The sequence below is a fragment of the Ptychodera flava genome, chromosome 14 (assembly GCF_041260155.1).
Source record: "Ptychodera flava strain L36383 chromosome 14, AS_Pfla_20210202, whole genome shotgun sequence".
In the NCBI taxonomy this organism is placed as follows: domain Eukaryota; kingdom Metazoa; phylum Hemichordata; class Enteropneusta; family Ptychoderidae; genus Ptychodera; species Ptychodera flava.
Genome location: NC_091941.1, coordinates 36,487,917 through 36,505,914, shown reverse-complemented (window position 1 = coordinate 36,505,914; position 17,998 = coordinate 36,487,917). Strand labels below are relative to the sequence as shown.

Here is a 17,998-nt window from a genome sequence, read left to right as displayed (position 1 = left end):
CATCAGATAAGTACAATACACTTGTATGCAATTTTGTGAGACATTTAAGAAACATCAAATAATTTCATTCAAATGTTTAATGTCTTCATTTGTTTTGCAGGAGTATTGATCTAACAATTGGTCAAGTTCAAAAATTGTTGTCTGAATTTGTTTTTTCACATTCAAATAGAATTGCATTACTCTATAAAAAATGCCTTTAAATGCTCATGAAAAGCAAACTGCTTGATCACGCAAGTGAGGGGTCTGTCAGAGCCAGTAACTCTGGACAGAAAAAACACTTCTGTAGTGTGAACATTTACTTTTCACAGTGGTGACAAAACTGCAAATGCCTTCAAAAGCTGTTTGCAGCTTTTGCCATCAAAGTAAATTTCCACACTTAGGAAACTGTTTCTCTGTCTCATCTACGCGTCCGTTGCATCCATTGTAAATTTCATCTGCATACCAAGATGAGCAAAATTCTTACGTGGTCTGTAATTGTTTTTTGCAAATAAGAGTGCCAGCGCCAGACAGGGTAAGCTCACCTTCTCTCCGTGAAGGAACTCGCAGGACAGAAAGTGGACTTGCCTATAGTCTGTTGTCATGGTAAAATACAACCAAAAAGTTACTGCTAAAAATATAATTTTCAAGAAGAAAAGAACAATTCTCCATTCATTCTATGAGTACATTTCTTCATATACACGATGTTCATACCACGATGCACCTCAGTATTTGCATGTCATCATAAAACACTGAGGAGGTACATGTAGTCATGATCATGATTAAGATGGTCATATTCATCTAACTCTCACCATCATGGCAATAGGTGAAACATGGATTCAAATAGCCCATGGTTTAAAATAAAACCATATACAGAATCTTATAGAATATAAATAGAATTATTCACACATTTATCTACATAGATTTGTTTGTACCATTATAACATCATACTTTTAGGTATCCTATTCCATTTTGCTGCAAAGTTAGAATGCTACATTTCATATTTTAGTCAGCCTGTCAGCTGTCAATATTTAGATGAATGATCAATATATCTAATAGCCTAATGTTTGTAATCATATTACTCTACAAAACATGCTGTTACATGCATACACAGTAACTCAAATTTAATGTAGAGGGAATATAGAAACATTATTTCTTCTCCAACAAGACTTAAACATCAGTATTAGACATGATCAATTTGCAGAAGAAGGAATTTGAATGATAGCGATAGAAAAGTTTAGACGGAAAAAATCCCTAAGTTAAAATTCCCTTTTTTGAAATGATAGTTCAAAACTGTTTTCAAAAAGAAACTTATGAACACCTCAAAGCTTAAAATCCAATATTAAAAGATGGAGTTAAATTAATTTGCCAATTTGACTTTCTTGATCCAAATTCTCTTGTTTTCTCATTTTTTGGGAGTGATGTATCTGTGCTTTTGAGGTAAAGTGGCCTGGTTAGAATCAAACAGGAGAAAATCCACGATAAAATCATGTGGTAAATTTAAAACTAAAGATACATTTTTTTGTATGCAAAATTCAAGGTCTCAAAATATCTCATCATTATGTTCAGTGGGACACCAAACCAACTGACCAAACCCAGCTTTTCCTTAGATGAGAAGAACAATCTAGCATTTTCATGATGTGATATCCAGCTTGACAAACAGTTGACATGCCATTTGCCAATCTCACACTGTCAGTTCATGGATATCATCCCTGGCATACCATCAGCCATTCTGCGGTCAAGGTCATTTCAATAGTGCCATACCATTTCAAATCAAACGACACACCTCAAAGGCAGGGAAATTTCTCTACAAGATGACAACACTTTCAAACACCGAACCAAAATTGTTTGAAGTTTTGCCATCAGTATTACAGTAAATGTCCATGCCAATGAACAGTGTCGGCATCCCACATGCCATTTGATGAAAACATCTCTTTGAATATTCATGATGTACCACATCACCCGACTCATCATACTGTCCAATGAGATCTGGGTTGCAAGGCTGAGAGGCAACGTTGATATGTTGGCACCAGGCTGGTTTGAACTCACTTTTTGAAGGCCAACCGGAAATGTTGACATCCTAGCACCAGACTGGGTAAGCTCACCTTCTCTCCGTGAAGTAGATCGCAGGACAGAAAGTGGACTTGCCTATAGTCTGTTGCCTTGGTACAATCAACAACAAAATGTGTCAAAACCATCCATGAATCATGGCATAGACATTTCTATCACTTCCATTTCACATCTTTGTTGTCATTTTATTTTGTTTCCAAAAAAAAGAAAACAACTAGCAAACACTTCCATAAACGTGTCATGAGAAAACATTATTTCAAAAACATTTTGCGCTTCTATTTAAGTATAAAGAAAATTTGGCTCGTCATTTTCACATGGTACTGCCCGCAGCATGCATTATGTGGTGTCTGTAAATGGAAGCTGAAATGCAAAGCAATATATTTATTCAACAGTGCAGTAAAGATATCAACTGAAAATGCAGTTGTTGCGCACACTCTTGCAAGGCTTGTCTGAGTCAACCGCCATGATTCAGAACATAGCCACCGTAGAGAGAGCAATACCAGCATTGTCAAACCTTCAGCTATTAAGTGTCGCTTCACATGCATATATTGCAGGCATTAACATAGATGACATATCGCCGCCCGTCACTCCACTGTTTGCCACACAGCCAAACATTAGCAGCAGAGATGGCGGGAGTACTGACCGGTCTGACCGGTCCAGGACAAGTAACACGTCGGAAAGCAAAGCGTCCAGTGCAGGTTAGTGTGCAGACATAGGTTATGTTACAAAAATATCCCATAGGAATCAAATGGGATTATCATGGAACTGAAAACTTATCCCAATAGAAATGCCTGAGGATTTCTACAAGACCATGGGATTCCTGTGGTACTTTGCCTCATAGCATTGATACTATTAATACTTTCAACCCCTGCTTCCCTGTGTAAAGTTCCAACTTTGCCATAGAATAATGGGATCAGGCCAAACCATAGCAGAGAAAGGGTTAAGATACTGTTGTAGGGCTATATTTTATATTTTTTTCTTTAAGAGTGAATTTGATGCCCACTGTAAAGAGTAGGATTTGGTAATTGATGTAAATAATGAGATTGATAATGATAATGGTGATGATAAAAGATGATAATGATTTAGAAGGTGACTTTGTGATATCAACATTCTTCACAACCATATTAGAATTCACACTTTCGGCTTATTGCCAATTGCTTAGACATTGCAACTTTCTGACATTTTCAAAGAATTTGAAGGTTTTAACCACTTCTGATAATCTCCTCCAAATGATTAATTTCAGGAGCATCATCTCGTAGTGCAGCCAGTAGCAGGGATTCCAGACCAAACACTCACAAGAAATCAGCGGGAACAGGCGCCAACAGAAAGGGCAACAAGACTAAGTCAGCAAAAGGCGATGCAAGGCAAAATAAGAAAGATGGAGCCGATTTCATCAAGAGAAACATCGATGTGAGTATGGAATGCAAGCTGTAATGTGTGCCAGTCCCAGTTTGACATTCTCCTCATGTTAATATTGATTTTTTTAACTTTATTTATTCAAAGTTTTTTTATGATAGTCAGTTGTGGATGTATAGGAAACAGTATCAGCAATTCAGGTGATATGTTATGATAGTCACACAATGTATGTGCGATAGTTGAATGGGTCTCTACTTCCAAAAGATTAGATATGAAACTTTGGCTGATAACAATGGGGAAGTGGGTTTCCGCATTGAGTAAAAAACATCATACATTGAAACTGGCTGCTCAGTTTGCTGTCACTGGGTCAAAACCCTTTTACCATAGGGAAATCAAAACTTCCTTGTTCCAATATTATGTGACTCAATGAATTTTGTATGTCAAATAGCTTTTCTCTAGTCATGTTATACACAGGTGCACAGGTTGATGTTCTGTGTGCCACCAATGAAAAGTAATGATAAAATATGCTTCATATGATTGCAAATGATGAAGTCATCAGAAATACACATATACGGAGACCTTGACCAAATCACGTCATTTTCTCACTCTCTCAAAGCTTGCTTCTGATGCTGGTAATGTAATCGCCATGACGGATGACGAGAAGAAGAGACTGGAAGAGTTGCTAGGAGATGTGGAGATGTTGAAAGAAGATAACGAAGAGGTGATAATACATCAATGAATATTTGACACAGTTCCACGTGTTCCAAAAAAGCATGTCAACTTCAGTATATTTGAAAATGAGTTTTGGGACTAAGTACACGTCTCACTTCCTCATGTTCTGACATCAGCAAAAAGATTGTGATCAAACCCTGCACTGGGGTCATGCCTTCACAGGGAAGTAGTCAATCCCTGTGATTTCTTTCACAGAAGTAGTGTCATATTTATAACCAGGAAATGTAAATGTCGAAACACGTATGTTCATTGAGTTCAACTTAGTGGGTATTGCTGATTACGAAATGTTCAATGACGGAAGAGGATTATAGATTACAATAATAGGCAAATCAAATTCTACCAATTTACATGTACAGTGTAGACACATTTCTCTTGGTTGTCCATGTATCTAGTAATCCTTCTAATAACCAGAACTCTGCCTGCACCTGAATATGAAATCTGTTACAGGGTAACATTTTTTGACCAAATGCACTAGGGTGGCCCTTTGATCTTGACACCCCTACAGTTCTGTGGGCAAGTCAGAAAACTTGAGTTCCTCAATGTTCATGAATAGGTCCTGGAGGATCTCATAAAAGGCTTATCACAACCCTGTCGCTGCTGAAGAGTTGTCATAAATTAAAATTATGGTGTGTTTTGTGAAACAGTAGTTTTGAATGGTTCAGACAACATGATTTACTTTTACTGTGTTATACAGTCTCTGGTCATTGTAATTAAGACATTGGTGACTAATTGTGTTTCAGCAATCAATGAAAATATTTTGTTTGTGGAAAATATGTTGTTTCAATGAAAGAGAGAAGAGTTATTTTTCAACTTATCTAATCTGTTTATGCATTTTCTATGTTGTCTTGGTTTTCACTTTCTCCAGAATGCAAATTTCAACCCCTTTGCCCTGCAAATCACGCCTGGCCTAGGCTTTCGTCCAGACGAACAAGAGCAGAAAGAACTCAATGATATTGATGCCAGATTGCAAGCCTTGCTACCTAGGGAAGACTTTGAGTCCATTTGTAGTACACCAAGGAGGGCCAACTTTGAAAACTCTGAGGTACAATCATGTTTCTGCTTCTCATATTTTATTTCAGCTCTTCAAAGTAGGTATGTCTAGAGACATGCCAAAGTATGTTGATTCTAGCTTAGTATAGCTGCTCTTTTTAGCCCTATGAACAGCAGTATGTGCCTTGAAAACGTAAACTTTTGCTCAAATGTTCCTTAAGGAAACTTTCAACCATTCTCTTTCAAAATCACAAATAAAAATCAGGGGTCACTGTGCAAATTTTGGTACCAGAGAAGCAAGTTACCTTAAATTTACCGACACTTGAAATTCAAAATGGCCACCGTCTCTGTGTTAACTCCAAGGGAAAAAATTGGATTTTTGTTTTCACAAAAAAAATACTGTGAAATTTTATTTCCTCCAAGAGCTGCAAAACAAGCCCATACAAGTGATACTGGTAGATCAGCAAGATTTTGTAAAAATAATAGAGTCTGAATATCTGTCCTGGAGGAGGCACATTCTAACTTATTAAGGGTATTTTTGAATGGTAAATTTGGTCTCCCTGTGTGAAGGATCATTTCCATTTATATGTTGTGTGTTCCATCTGTCTGGTCATCACAGTTCAGCTTCTCACAGAAGGAGTATGCTGAGTCGCTAGACTTGATGCAGCTCGGAGAGAGGGCGCTGCGGGACACCAAGGAGACCAGAGATCAACAGACCAGACTCAAAGAAATTGAAGACGAGTTGACGCACTTACAGTTGCGGGTAGAGAGTGAGGTAAGTTTCTTTGTGACTTTGTCAGTTTACGCAGTTATATACACCATGGCCTTGTTTGTCAATCACACACAACACATACCAGTACAGTGTGCATCAAAGAGTCTTTAGTATGGATAAAGGCACATTTTGGATGTAAAAATTGATGATCAAACGTTCCATGTTAAGAGGAAGTATTGATTCTTGTGTCCACACTTCATCCATAGGTTTTGAAATTTACCGGTAAGATAAATGCAAAGATGTACGTTCAGTGTTTTATACCAATAGATGTGTGTGGTTTGAACATTTTAGATATGACACTTTTTTCATCAATTTTTTTGTCCTGCATTTCACAGATGGAGTATCCACGCCTCACTGACCAACAGCTGCAAGACCTACTGGATCTCTGCTCACAGGCCAGCTCAAGGGCCACACAGGAGACAAACGCCATAGCACTGTCTCCAAGGTCACCCAGCCAGGCGTCTTCACCAGCATCCAGCTCCGTCCCTGTGAATTCACCAAAGCTTCCAGACGATATACTCAGAAAACTGCTTTCCGATGCCAGGCAGGAATTACAGATCAGCAGCAGTAGACTGAGCATGGTCAGAGAGGAATCGGAGAGCCGGGCGTCAGAGTCCATTCTGTTAACTGACAGGTCAAGAGAGGTTGATGGCCCTGAGACAGTCAATGAAAGAGGTATGTAAACATTTCTTTGCTCGTGCTCTCTCACTGATTTCTGGTATTCATGTTACCAGTATTTAACAAAATTTATAGAATATTAAACAGTCACAGACAAGCATATTTGTTCTATACTAACGGTGACTGCGTATAAAGTTCAGAAAAAAATATGAAATTTTTCCTGTGTGAATGCCTAAATGTATGAAATTTCTCTCTGAAATTGACTTTGCTAATTGTATGTAGAGAGACAGACTGACGATTCAGGATCTTTGAAGAGAAAGAAAAACTTCAATTAGATTGAATTCTTACAGTTTAGTTTGTGGCCTATCAAAACTGAGTGAGAAGGTTTGTGAATTCGGCTAAAATTGATATCAGTACAGAAAATCAAATCAGTGGTTTCACATATACACATAGGTACAGTGTATTATTTCTGTGTGTTGATACAGAAGTAAAGTTTGCAAAAAAATAACTGTTTAGCAGTTGCTTGGCTGCAGGTCACACATGTCAAAGGACTATGAACAAAACTGTTAAACTTAAATAATCACGTTTTTCTTAAGTAAGGGATTATATCAGCTTACTGGCTTGTGTGTGGAACACTTCAAGTTGCAATTATTATTGGTTGCAGTCTGTGTTTGATTGGCTCTTTGATAGAACAAAGTTTGAATTCCATTAGGCTTTGTCATTAGAAATAATTTTGTTGCCAATCCTTAATGCTTCCCATATAAGGTCATTTGACTGTGACTTCTCTTTCCTTGCCTTATATGGCATGTTTAATTATTCATGAGCTTATAATGCTGTTTTTTGAATGAGCCTAACTCCAGTCTTGCTCTGATCAAGAACCAATCAGAACTAGCCATAATGATGTACATTTGTTACTCCACCAAGCTGCATGAATATACACACATCTGTTTCTACTGCATGTCAGGGCATGTTCTATCTCACTGGTGAACTCTTTATCAGAGGTTAGAATAGTTTTAAATAATTAGACTACTGCATTCCTTTGTAAATGGAGAATTTTTGTTCTTGTTGATTTACTTAGGTTCTGTTTATATTTCCCTGTACGATGCTGTCATTTTCACACTGATAGTGTTTCTCAGTCTATCACATTGTGATGTGATTGAATCTGCTCACTACACCACCAACGTCAACATGTACACCATTTATTCAAATAAAAACACAGCTATGAGCAATCCAATGAATGCCACAAAGCAAAATAAAATGTCCATGTTCTGCCTCTCTTCCACAGACATAACTTTGGAGTCTTTATCAGTCGACACGATACAAGAGCTGTTACAGAATCCAAGAGCCACCTCCAGGGCCCTGTCCCGGTCTAGTCAGGATGACCAAACCCCAACTCCACAAACACCAGGAGCCAACCACACGGACACCAACCAGACTGATAATGGAGCATTTACAGAGAATTCAGACAGCAATCTTGACACTGCATCTGAAGGGTTTGGAAATCCAGTATTTACACCAAGGCGCAAACTGCCAACAAAGAAAGCTCAGAGGAGAGAGAAAGAAATGGGTAGGGCCAGTCAGAATGATGCAAAGGACAGTCTTGGCAGAAACCATTCAGATACAGGGGGTGTTGCCAATACACCCAAGCAGGGGAAAGATATCCAGAGCGACCGAGGTCAAACTTCAACTGATGATGAAATTCCAGATGAGAAAAAGAAGACAGAGGAGGAGGAGGAAGAGGAGCAAACACCAAGAAATGATGATGATGATACTCCGACAGTAGAAGATTTGGAGGAAGATGCGGTTCAGGGAAGTGTAATGTCAGTTTCAGAAAATCATTTGAGTTGGCAGGATGCACTGCCAGTGGATCAGGTAGTGGAAGAGGGTTATCCAGATGAAGAGATAGAATCAGACATTGATGATGAGGATGACTTTGGCCTGAATGATGATGAAAGTCTAGAAAGTGAACTGAGGGCATTACAAATGGGAACACCATCCACTGTTTCACGAGCAAGTTCACATATGAGAACAGAATCTGGCATGAGCATCAAGGAACTGCGGATTTCCAAGTCAGCATTTGATTCCCGTCCAAGCTCTAAAGCGAACAGTCACGGCACTCCAGTCACTCCCGAACCAGTGCCCAAACCTCCATCCAAGGCGTCCAGCCTCAAGATGAGCGCCAGAAGCTTCCAGTCTGTGAAGAAGGGTCAGGCCACTGTCCATCGGTCAGATCCTCTGGCCACTGCGTCCAGAGCTGCATCAGAGACTTCTACCTTGAGGTCAGATTCTGCCGACACCTTGGTGGAATCTTCAGACTTTGACTACGAACACGATGCAGAGATCCGCGAGCAGCTCCTGCAGGAAGACGAGCACTCAAGGGTGGCCAGAGAGCGCTGGCAACGGCAACACAACATGGGAGCCACGTCAGTCAGAAGCACACAGTCATTTGCACCCACACCAACACCACATCCACCCAACACAGGCAGGAAATCTAAAGGCAAGAATAGCGGTAGTAGAAAAATGTCCTCAAAGAATGGAGATGATGAAGAGAGAACTTTCAGTCCTCCTCTTTTGTGATCGCACCCCAGATTTACCTTTCTGTGTATTGTTTTATTTTTTACGAATTATAATTCTTCCAGTATTCGGGGCAGCATGTGAAGGAGTTCCTCTGGTACAACCTTCTGATCTGAACAGTAAGAGAAATATACATCTAACTGTCGCAACATGTGGTGATACAAATCGTGAATCTGAGTGAAAACATTGAGAAGAATGCAAAGTGTGTAAACCTTTGAATACAAAGAATATACTCCAAACAATGATGTCATGAAACGTATGGTAGAGTTTATTGCTTTGTGTGATATATAATTTTACACAATTTGCCTACAAGAAAGTGATTTGTATAAAAAAAGATGTGAAATTGTGATACAAAGAAAAATATGTTATGAAGATAGAGTTTGAAAATTTCTTGTACAGATTTGATAGATATTTTTAACATACTGCCTTCTACTGTTCTCTCTGTATATTATCTGCAAGATTTATTAATTTGTTCATATTTTCACTGTGTACATAGTTTTGAATGTGATAGTGGCAGTTTTCAACCTATTGTTGTATGACTCTTGGCAATAATAAAATATTTCTGACTCAAATTTTTATTGTTCTTTTGTCTGCATGTTGGCCTTTCGTGTTCAAGCTGTTGCCAGAATCAATAAATGGATATCAAGAAATATAGGTGTTTGGTTGTTTAAGTTACATAGCAGTACACGTATTTCATTCCTGCACTGTAATAATATGCCCCTGCTAATTGCCTCTGCTAATTGCCATGCACAAAAATTGTTCTTTGATTTGAAAATAATGTTTGAAAATGCTGATAAAATCAAGCATAGGTGGGATTATACCGGTAAAAGACTTGCCCGGTGATTCATAATGAGCTCAATAGATATCACAAGAATTTGAACTAAGACTTGGTGGTGGAATCTTCTCCAAAATCTGTGTAATTGATTCAATAATATGAAAGGTAAAGAAACAGCTCTTGAAAACATCATTGTAAGTGTCCAAGACTGCAGTTGGTGAACTATTCAGTGACATTGGAAGGTCGACGTGTGCTTTCATCCTTGGTTTCCTCTCTTGGCTTGCGACAAATCATTCCGTAGGCTCTGTATCTGACTGGTTCCAATGGTGGAGGACACTCCGCATGACAGGCCGAGTTGTATAACTTGTATGGATACTTGCAACGTCTGCATGTATATCCGTCGCTGCAACTCAGACAATCACTTAGCCCACATTCTGTTATTTGGAGAAAAGGGGAAATGTGATGACGCGGGTAAAATAACAAAAGTAATCCGAAAGCTTACGCTGAGGGCAGTAATCCCCATGTAATGAATTGTCATGGGGATAGATGTGTCTGCTGCCGTCATGTTATTGTTAATAGTGTGGAGTATTGTCAACAATAACATTGTCATTACGCACTGATAGGCTGTGTTTTAAATGGTTGAACACGAGGTATTTCGATATCATTTGGAGAGTAGGACAAGAACCTACGTGTGTTTTACAAATAGGTAAAAGATACATTAAATTATGAAGCTTGATCTATTTCCCCCCACAAAGGTGTTTATTACACAGCGTTGGTCTTCCCGACATTAAAAAAAGAGAAAGACAGTGAGTTTTACTCTCTCGGCTCTGGCACGTGTCTTTTGCGTGCATTCGGGCGAGACTATGTGCACAAAATTTCAGGGCAGAACGATCTCATAGTCCTTTGTCTTGATGTAAACCTGATCTGGTATGCCGGTCCGGGAACGCGGAATTTGAGAATGGGTCAGAGAAATGTGCTTTGTCTGTTATTGCCCCTGGGTCGATGACCCGCGACTGTTCCCTATTCAGTCCTGCCTATTTGTCCTTCACAAATATATTTCTATCAGGTAAATGAGCAGTAGGCCACTAGGTGAAAGGTTAGTCAAAAGTGTCTCGGTGTCCTCAAGCTTACAAGATGGCTTGTTGCCATCTTATAATAAAGGGGGAGGTTGCGTTCCAAAAGATGAGGCCGGTGATTTCACAGTAAGACCCCTACTCTTTTTCACGTTCCCCCTCCAACACCAGGTAAACGTTTTAACACCCAAGGGCACGGTGAAAACTTAAGTCATATCTTGTCACCGTCAGTTTTGTTTTAAGCTGTCGACATAAGTAGAAGTTTATATTCAGGAACGAAATTTGTGCAGATAAAATGTCGAGTCGCACGATCACACATTATAATAAGGCAATACATAAAAAGTTCGTCGACCTTCTTAGTTTTATGATAAATTCGTTCTCAGTCGAAATGTAAAAATATATAGGCTCTCTTGAATTCCTCTAACCTCCTTCCCGTTGTTTGTGGATGCATACAAAAGGTACTCCTCTTATATACTATGATACAGTATTGATGTTTATTAGCGTATCAAATCTATTCAACAAACGATGGGCAAGTTGAATTATCAATTTTTTTTGTGTGGAATTTTCAAATCATGTCAGATATTAACTGCATAAATGAATATTTCCGAAAAAATTTGTGTGTACAGATTCAGAATGTCGTGTCCAGAAAGATGTCTCGGCATGAACCTGGTGGCTTGTTTCGAATTAAGAAACAATACGACAAACTTCAATTGAAAGTTGTATCTGGCTCAATTTTGAGAAGAAATTGTTTACACTTATGTCCTGGAGTTAACCTACGCAAAGTTTAAAAAGATTAGAATATTTAGCGTACAACAAGTTTACGCAAACATTTGATGGTAGATAGAAAGTCCTGGACAGTCGTGTATTTCAGGTGTACTTACCTCAAGAACTAATCTTGGAAAAGATTAGTTCTGCGAACACAGTCCACCCCCTCTTAAAAATTAAGCTTGTCTTCATTAAGTTATCTGTGTGTTTTATTGTTGCTATCTGAAAGAGTTAATCTCCAACTTCAGTATCAAGCAAATTGACTGACAAGTTTTGGAATCAACATTTGAACCAATTCTGAAAATAGGCGACTCAAAATTTACTATTTGTGAGGTTCAACTCAGACACAGCAATTGTTTGAGGTTTGGGGTCTCCCGGTTATTCTAATCTTTTCAGCGGTGGTCAGACTTTAAGGAAAAGTGCTTTCATGTTCAAGTTCACGGACCGTGCTGATATGAACTAATACCCATTTTCCGTGATTTTGGAAACAACCATGGAAGATACCCACTTTACCTGAGATATCGGCTTCCAACCAAAGGGTCACCGCACCCGACTTTCTTACGTCCCCCCTTCCAACGTTTATATAGCTATAGAAATGTGACAAACATGTAAGCTACTTGTACAAGTAAACTTTCGACAACCTTTATTTCGGATTAAGTTACAAACAAACATGTGGTTGTGCAGTGGAATAGTAATACGCAGCCTGAAACTGGTTCTCGAATTTCAAGTACACAATCCCTTGACCTTCATTTTGATTGATGACGATGCCTGCAAATTATATAAATGGTGACATTTTCTCTGCAAATCAATGCACGAAATTAAACACATAATGCAATGTTTTCTGCAGTTTCTTGGAACGTCAACAGTGCGTTAAGCCAACTGAGTTGCCAGACATTCTCATGATGAAATGCGCCGATTTAGTCCGGTTTTGTTTTTGTTTTTTTTTTTTTGGGGGGGGGGGGTTGGTGTTTTCGGAGTTTAAAATAAAAAATGTAGAATAGTACTATTTGAAGAAGACCAGCATTATTATAAAAAAGGTAACTTTTCAACATTTAGACTATGATTTGCTGTTCAGCATTATATTCAGCAAATAAATGATGATCTAGTATGTGCGACAGGCGAAGGACAGCACAAATTAATCACCATGAGTTACAGACTTAACATAAGTCCAAAGGACCGGCCCGCTTTCAAACGGTACTGATCAAAACTAATGCAGAAACCAAATAAGTTCGAAGTTAAGTAAATACAGAAAGTGAGTCACAAAAAGACAGAAACGTCGTCGGGGTTTGGGTTTGTAAGCTAATTGGAACACAGCTGAATGACCTTTGTGAATATTTGTTACACATTTTGGTAAAAGTAAAGGTAATACGTTGTATCTACACATTAATATCTTGCAACAAGGAATGGTGATCGATTGGATAATCTATAGAGCTAAACGAACGTACGAACATTTTTTTAACCTTTCAGCTTTTGCATTATGAAATATTTTCACAAGTGTCGGCTGAAAACGAAGTGAGGAATTCCAGGAAAAACATATTAATCCGGATTGGGGAATTGTCGAATTACAGAAAGCTAACATAATCTGCATGTGAACATGATGACAAGTCATTTCAAGAGCTCATCTAACGGTTTATCCCTTAATGCTCTTACCTGTGCAGATTCCCTGGAAGTCGTAGTAACCGATAGGGCAGCTTCCAAGACACACTCCATATCTGTAATACAATAGATAGTTTGTGTCAGTTATTGAAATAGTGTTTTCTATTGAAAGTAATTTTTTCTTGACATGTTAAACCAGTTAAACACACACTGAGTTGATATGCTGAATGCAGCAAATAAGCTGATCACGTGTTTAAGCCATTGAACGCTTTACGAATTCTACAGTATTCAGTTTCTTTGGAGACCACCGAGACTGGACATCTGCTGGGAATTTCAGAGTTCAACGTTGATTTGAGATGCTGCGTTTTAACAAATGCGGGGTGCCTGACCCCGTTTTGAACCTGATTAAGAAATTGGGACAGTCGCAATCCGGCGCGGTGGTCGGCCAGTGGTTTCACTGCATGGGTTGTGATGTAACAGTTTGGGGGACGTTTACACCTTTCAATTCGCTCTTCACATCACTGAGTCTACCAAAGATTTAAAGTTTTTATAGTTTGTAAACTAAATTTTGCACCCATCAGATATGAAATTAAACTTTTCAGCGCAATTTTATGAGCGTTGCCTGAGACAACTGAAATACTATTAACCAGTCCGGGTTATGTCCATAGAGAGGATAGTACGATTGACCAATCAGCGAACCTGCCGCCGCCAACGTTATGAATACTTAAAGGGGAAGTTCACCAAGGATGATTTTTACATATGTGGTAGCTCTGTGGTCATTTACCCCAGAAAAGCTATTTTCACCATTTATAACTCGCCCGATTTTTTACGAAAATGATAAAAATAGTACAGGAAGTTGCCCATGTAATTTGAATCATGGGAAAAAAGCCCCAAGCTTGGAGTTTGCATCATGTGACATGGAAGGGACCATCTTCGGATGGGTATGGCCCCCACATTGTCCACTCACAGTAATACAGTAGTAAACAGCAACACAAAATCTGACAGTGGACAGTTTATTATAAGTGATTCATCGTTTATGCAAGGATACTCAGTATAAACAAAAGTTATGAAAATACGCACAGCCTGGTTTAAGCACGGGTGAGTGGACAATGCCATACCCATGGGAAATGTGCCTTCCATATCACATTATGCAAGCTCCAAGCTTGGCGCTTTTTCCAATGATTCTAATTACATGGGCAACTTCCTGTTCTATTTCTATCGGTTTTTGTAAAAATCGTGCAAGTTGTAAATGGCGAAAATAACTTTTCCGGGGTAAGTGACCACAAAGCTAGGACATATGTAAAAATTATCCTTGGTGAACTTCCCCTTTTGCAAACCTTGGCTCGTACATTGCAACGAGTTTGGAAATTTTCGGCTTGATTTCGCCCTTTATTTTAGCACTGGGTAGTTTTTAGTTGTAGACGTTACGCACAATGTTCAGTGCGGCCGAGATGGTGACCGACACAAGTGGTTAGTACATTGAAATTACTTATTTGGATGAATTTCCTGGCCGGGTACGGCTCCTAGAAATCAGCATTGACCCTTGTAAATGTACAGTAAGTTATTTGTCGCCAAATATCGCCTATTTTTGGTCAAATTTCAATTTAACCTTGCCATCTGCAGTATGCAGAATTTTTCAAGCTTTACAAAGATGGGTCAACTGTTTTAGTCAGTCATCGGAGCACGATGGAGCACGATTTTTTCGATCACCATGCGTTTCCCGGTACGATTGACCCTTCGCTCAGAAAAACGCGCGCCGGATCAATCGCCGAGAAGTTAACCAAAAGCTGGAAAAGAGAACGAAAAACGTCCAATAACTCTTTGTCGAATATGGTCAAGGGTAAAGAAACTCAGAAAACTATTCCTGAAGAAATCTTACAATTTTTAACACGGTAGAACGTCGCCAATCGACTGGAGCTAAGATACTTTCGGGTAGCCAACAGTCTCACTCGATCGGTGGATCTGTCAGGTCATATCGCGATCTGAACAAAGTGAACCAACGTAACCTTTGACCCTTGTTACATATACAGTACGTGATTGGTTCTTGCCTTAATTTCATTACATATACGGTACGCCATTGGCTCTTCCCTACTATCCTCTATATGGACATAACCCGGACTGTTAACCAACAGCATTCCCTAATTTGTTTAAATAAATAATCATGTCACTGTTATAAAATACACGCCATCTCTTGGCGTAAATAGTTCAGTTCATCTACCCGAGTCATTACAACAGCTGTGCTAAACAGCCAACAGATACGGAGATGTGACTATGTTGATTTAAGTCTTCCATACCCCTGGAAATCAGCTCTGTTTGGAGAAAATCTTTAGCAATGTAGTATGCTATCGGCAAATTGAAGGCCTAAGTGAAACAAGTCTGAATCGATGAACAAAATTTTTATTCTGATGAATATAAACATGGCTAGACGCCCAATGAAATAACCTGTGCTTTCTCGAATGATTTGAAAAGTACATGTATAGCGATGCCTATTGAGTCCGCGGTATCACAACTTAGGCTTTATATAAATGATGAAACTACAGTGACCTGGAAAAGTCGGTGTAGTAAGTGCCACTGCAAATAAGGGCATAATTTACATAGTATGTTCAATTTCGTCGTTTTGTACATCATTCTTTTTATGGTTAGCCTCTCCTTGGATTGTAAAGTATTCTTTGCCGATGGCTAAGTTGGTTTGATGTTGCGACATGGCCCTTTGAAAGGTTCGAATTAAAACAGATACGGAGACATTAATGCGAACGAAACCCGTCGATAAATTCTAGCTTCTTATAATTAAAATTCACAAATAAACAAATACTAATGAGAAAATCAATCAAAAGCTACTGTCGCGTTAATATAACTAAATATAGTGGAAAGACGAGCCAATCCCTGAAGTTGCTTGCGGCTGAAAATATTTGCACGTCGACAACGTAAGCCAACGTCTTTCAGCTACCGCTGTCATGATGCAACTTGAATGCTTCCTGTAGTTAACACAAAGACGTTATGTCACTGGATGAGAATTTGAAAACAAGAAGTGGACGGCAATTGACTCTTGCATGATATACAGCTTGTGAATAGCATACATGTACGTGGACAGTCCACAGTATAGCTGGTTGATAACATTAATAATGGTAAAGTGATATGCCTTGTGACTCTAATATATATATAGCTCATCGGACACACGTGATCTCATCAATATATTTCGTCTTGTCTGGTTTCAAGGACAACCTTGCGCCAAGAACTTGTAAACCATGGTAATTTAAAGTAACAGAATCTCCATCTGTTGACACTATTTTCATGTTAGAAATGATCCCTTGTCGTACTGCTGACTGAAGTGTGCTTTATCGACGCGGAGGTGGTTGGCACGTCACTAGTCAGTGAAATAAAACTGCTCTGCCGTTGTAAATATCTTATGTGAATGAGATAGCATATGAAAGTATTTAGTTGTAACCAGTCGTCCATCATATTTCGTTTAAGTCAGAAAAATGTTCTCGAGATACAATTCTCACTGTTGATATACACATCACATTTCATGAAACTTAATTCCTAACAATGCCATGTCTATGACTGACACTCGTTTTGTGTAAAGTTCCTTTTCTGATTTTTCATAGTTCATATGAAATCTGAGTCGGAGTTCAAACGCGATTAGCGAAAAGCTAGTTTTTTTACTCCTATTGCCATTTTTTTGTTTTAACTGTTTCAACCTGTACAACATACACATTCTTTAATTGGCAATAAAATGAAATGAAATGCATCAGTTACATGCTTTATATGTCTTAATATTTTGTCTAAATATATTGTGCATATATAGTATATATATATATATATATATATATATATATATATATATATATATATATATATATATATATATATAGTGCAGAGCGTTATAAATAATAAAAATACAAAGTACTTCGAGTACAAAGTGATTATAAACGTTAGAGTTCTCACTTTCTCAAAGTGCAAACATAGTATTACCTGCTCAATCGATGTCTTAGCAACTCTACGTATGGAAGTGTTTGCACAATGAAAACTAACATAATTTATTTATTTATTTATTTGGATGCATATGCTGTTCGGATAATATTGTTACTGCTAGCATGCAAGGAAGAGTGCGAGAGATTGATGTGCTTACCCGATTGATAATCTGTACAATGAAAACCTGTCGTCACAGAGTTTGCATCCTTCTCGGTGGTCGCATTCTTTACACGGTGGTGGACAGACTACAGAGAGAGAGAGAGAGAGAGAGAGAGAGAGAGAGAGAGAGAGAGAGAGAGAGAGAGGAGAGAGAGAGAGAGAGAGAGAGAGAGAGAGAGACTGAAGCTATTCAGTGTTCATGTCCATGAGGCATTTGTCTGGGATAAACTCTAGACCCCCCAAAAAAGTTGATCATACATTCCACTAAATTTCCCCAATAATAGAAACATAATTGGAAGAGCGTTCTGAACAATTGTTTCTCAACTTACAATATCGCCGTTCTCTTTCTGCTCTGCCATTAACTCCACTCCTCAACGTGGTCAGAAACAGCACGCACAAAACAGAGGTCAATCTCACCGACGGCATTGCGTTCAATCACTCTGGCAAGATAGAAAAGAAAAACGAAGTTTGTGAAAACTCGTTAGCGCTTTCAACGACGTCTGTATGTCAAAAAGCAGGCGCCCTGTGCTGGCAGAATGCTGTACTTCGATTTGCTAGACGCATACCACT

At 38.7% G+C, this 17,998-nt stretch overlaps 2 protein-coding genes across 3 annotated transcripts in view; one reads left to right on the top strand and one right to left on the bottom strand.

The window, feature by feature from the left end:
- LOC139150328 (dentin sialophosphoprotein-like) overlaps positions 1-9,660 on the top strand; it is a 21,893-nt gene extending 12,233 nt beyond the window's left edge. For both annotated transcript variants that reach the window (XM_070722628.1, XM_070722629.1), the window contains 7 exons: positions 2,601-2,744; positions 3,290-3,456; positions 4,019-4,123; positions 5,000-5,176; positions 5,744-5,899; positions 6,232-6,571; positions 7,800-9,660. In XM_070722628.1, coding sequence (XP_070578729.1) covers positions 2,601-2,744; positions 3,290-3,456; positions 4,019-4,123; positions 5,000-5,176; positions 5,744-5,899; positions 6,232-6,571; positions 7,800-9,091 — 2,381 coding nt within the window. In that variant the 3' untranslated portion in view covers positions 9,092-9,660. The remainder of the gene's footprint in view (positions 1-2,600; positions 2,745-3,289; positions 3,457-4,018; positions 4,124-4,999; positions 5,177-5,743; positions 5,900-6,231; positions 6,572-7,799) is intronic.
- On the bottom strand, positions 9,336-17,998 carry LOC139150330 (R-spondin-2-like). Its single transcript, XM_070722632.1, has 4 exons — positions 17,758-17,998; positions 17,427-17,514; positions 13,352-13,413; positions 9,336-10,297 (listed from the first exon to the last, which is right to left on the bottom strand). Exons 1-4 carry the CDS (start codon positions 17,852-17,854, stop codon positions 10,086-10,088), a joined length of 459 nt encoding a protein of 152 aa, XP_070578733.1. The 5' UTR covers positions 17,855-17,998; the 3' UTR covers positions 9,336-10,085.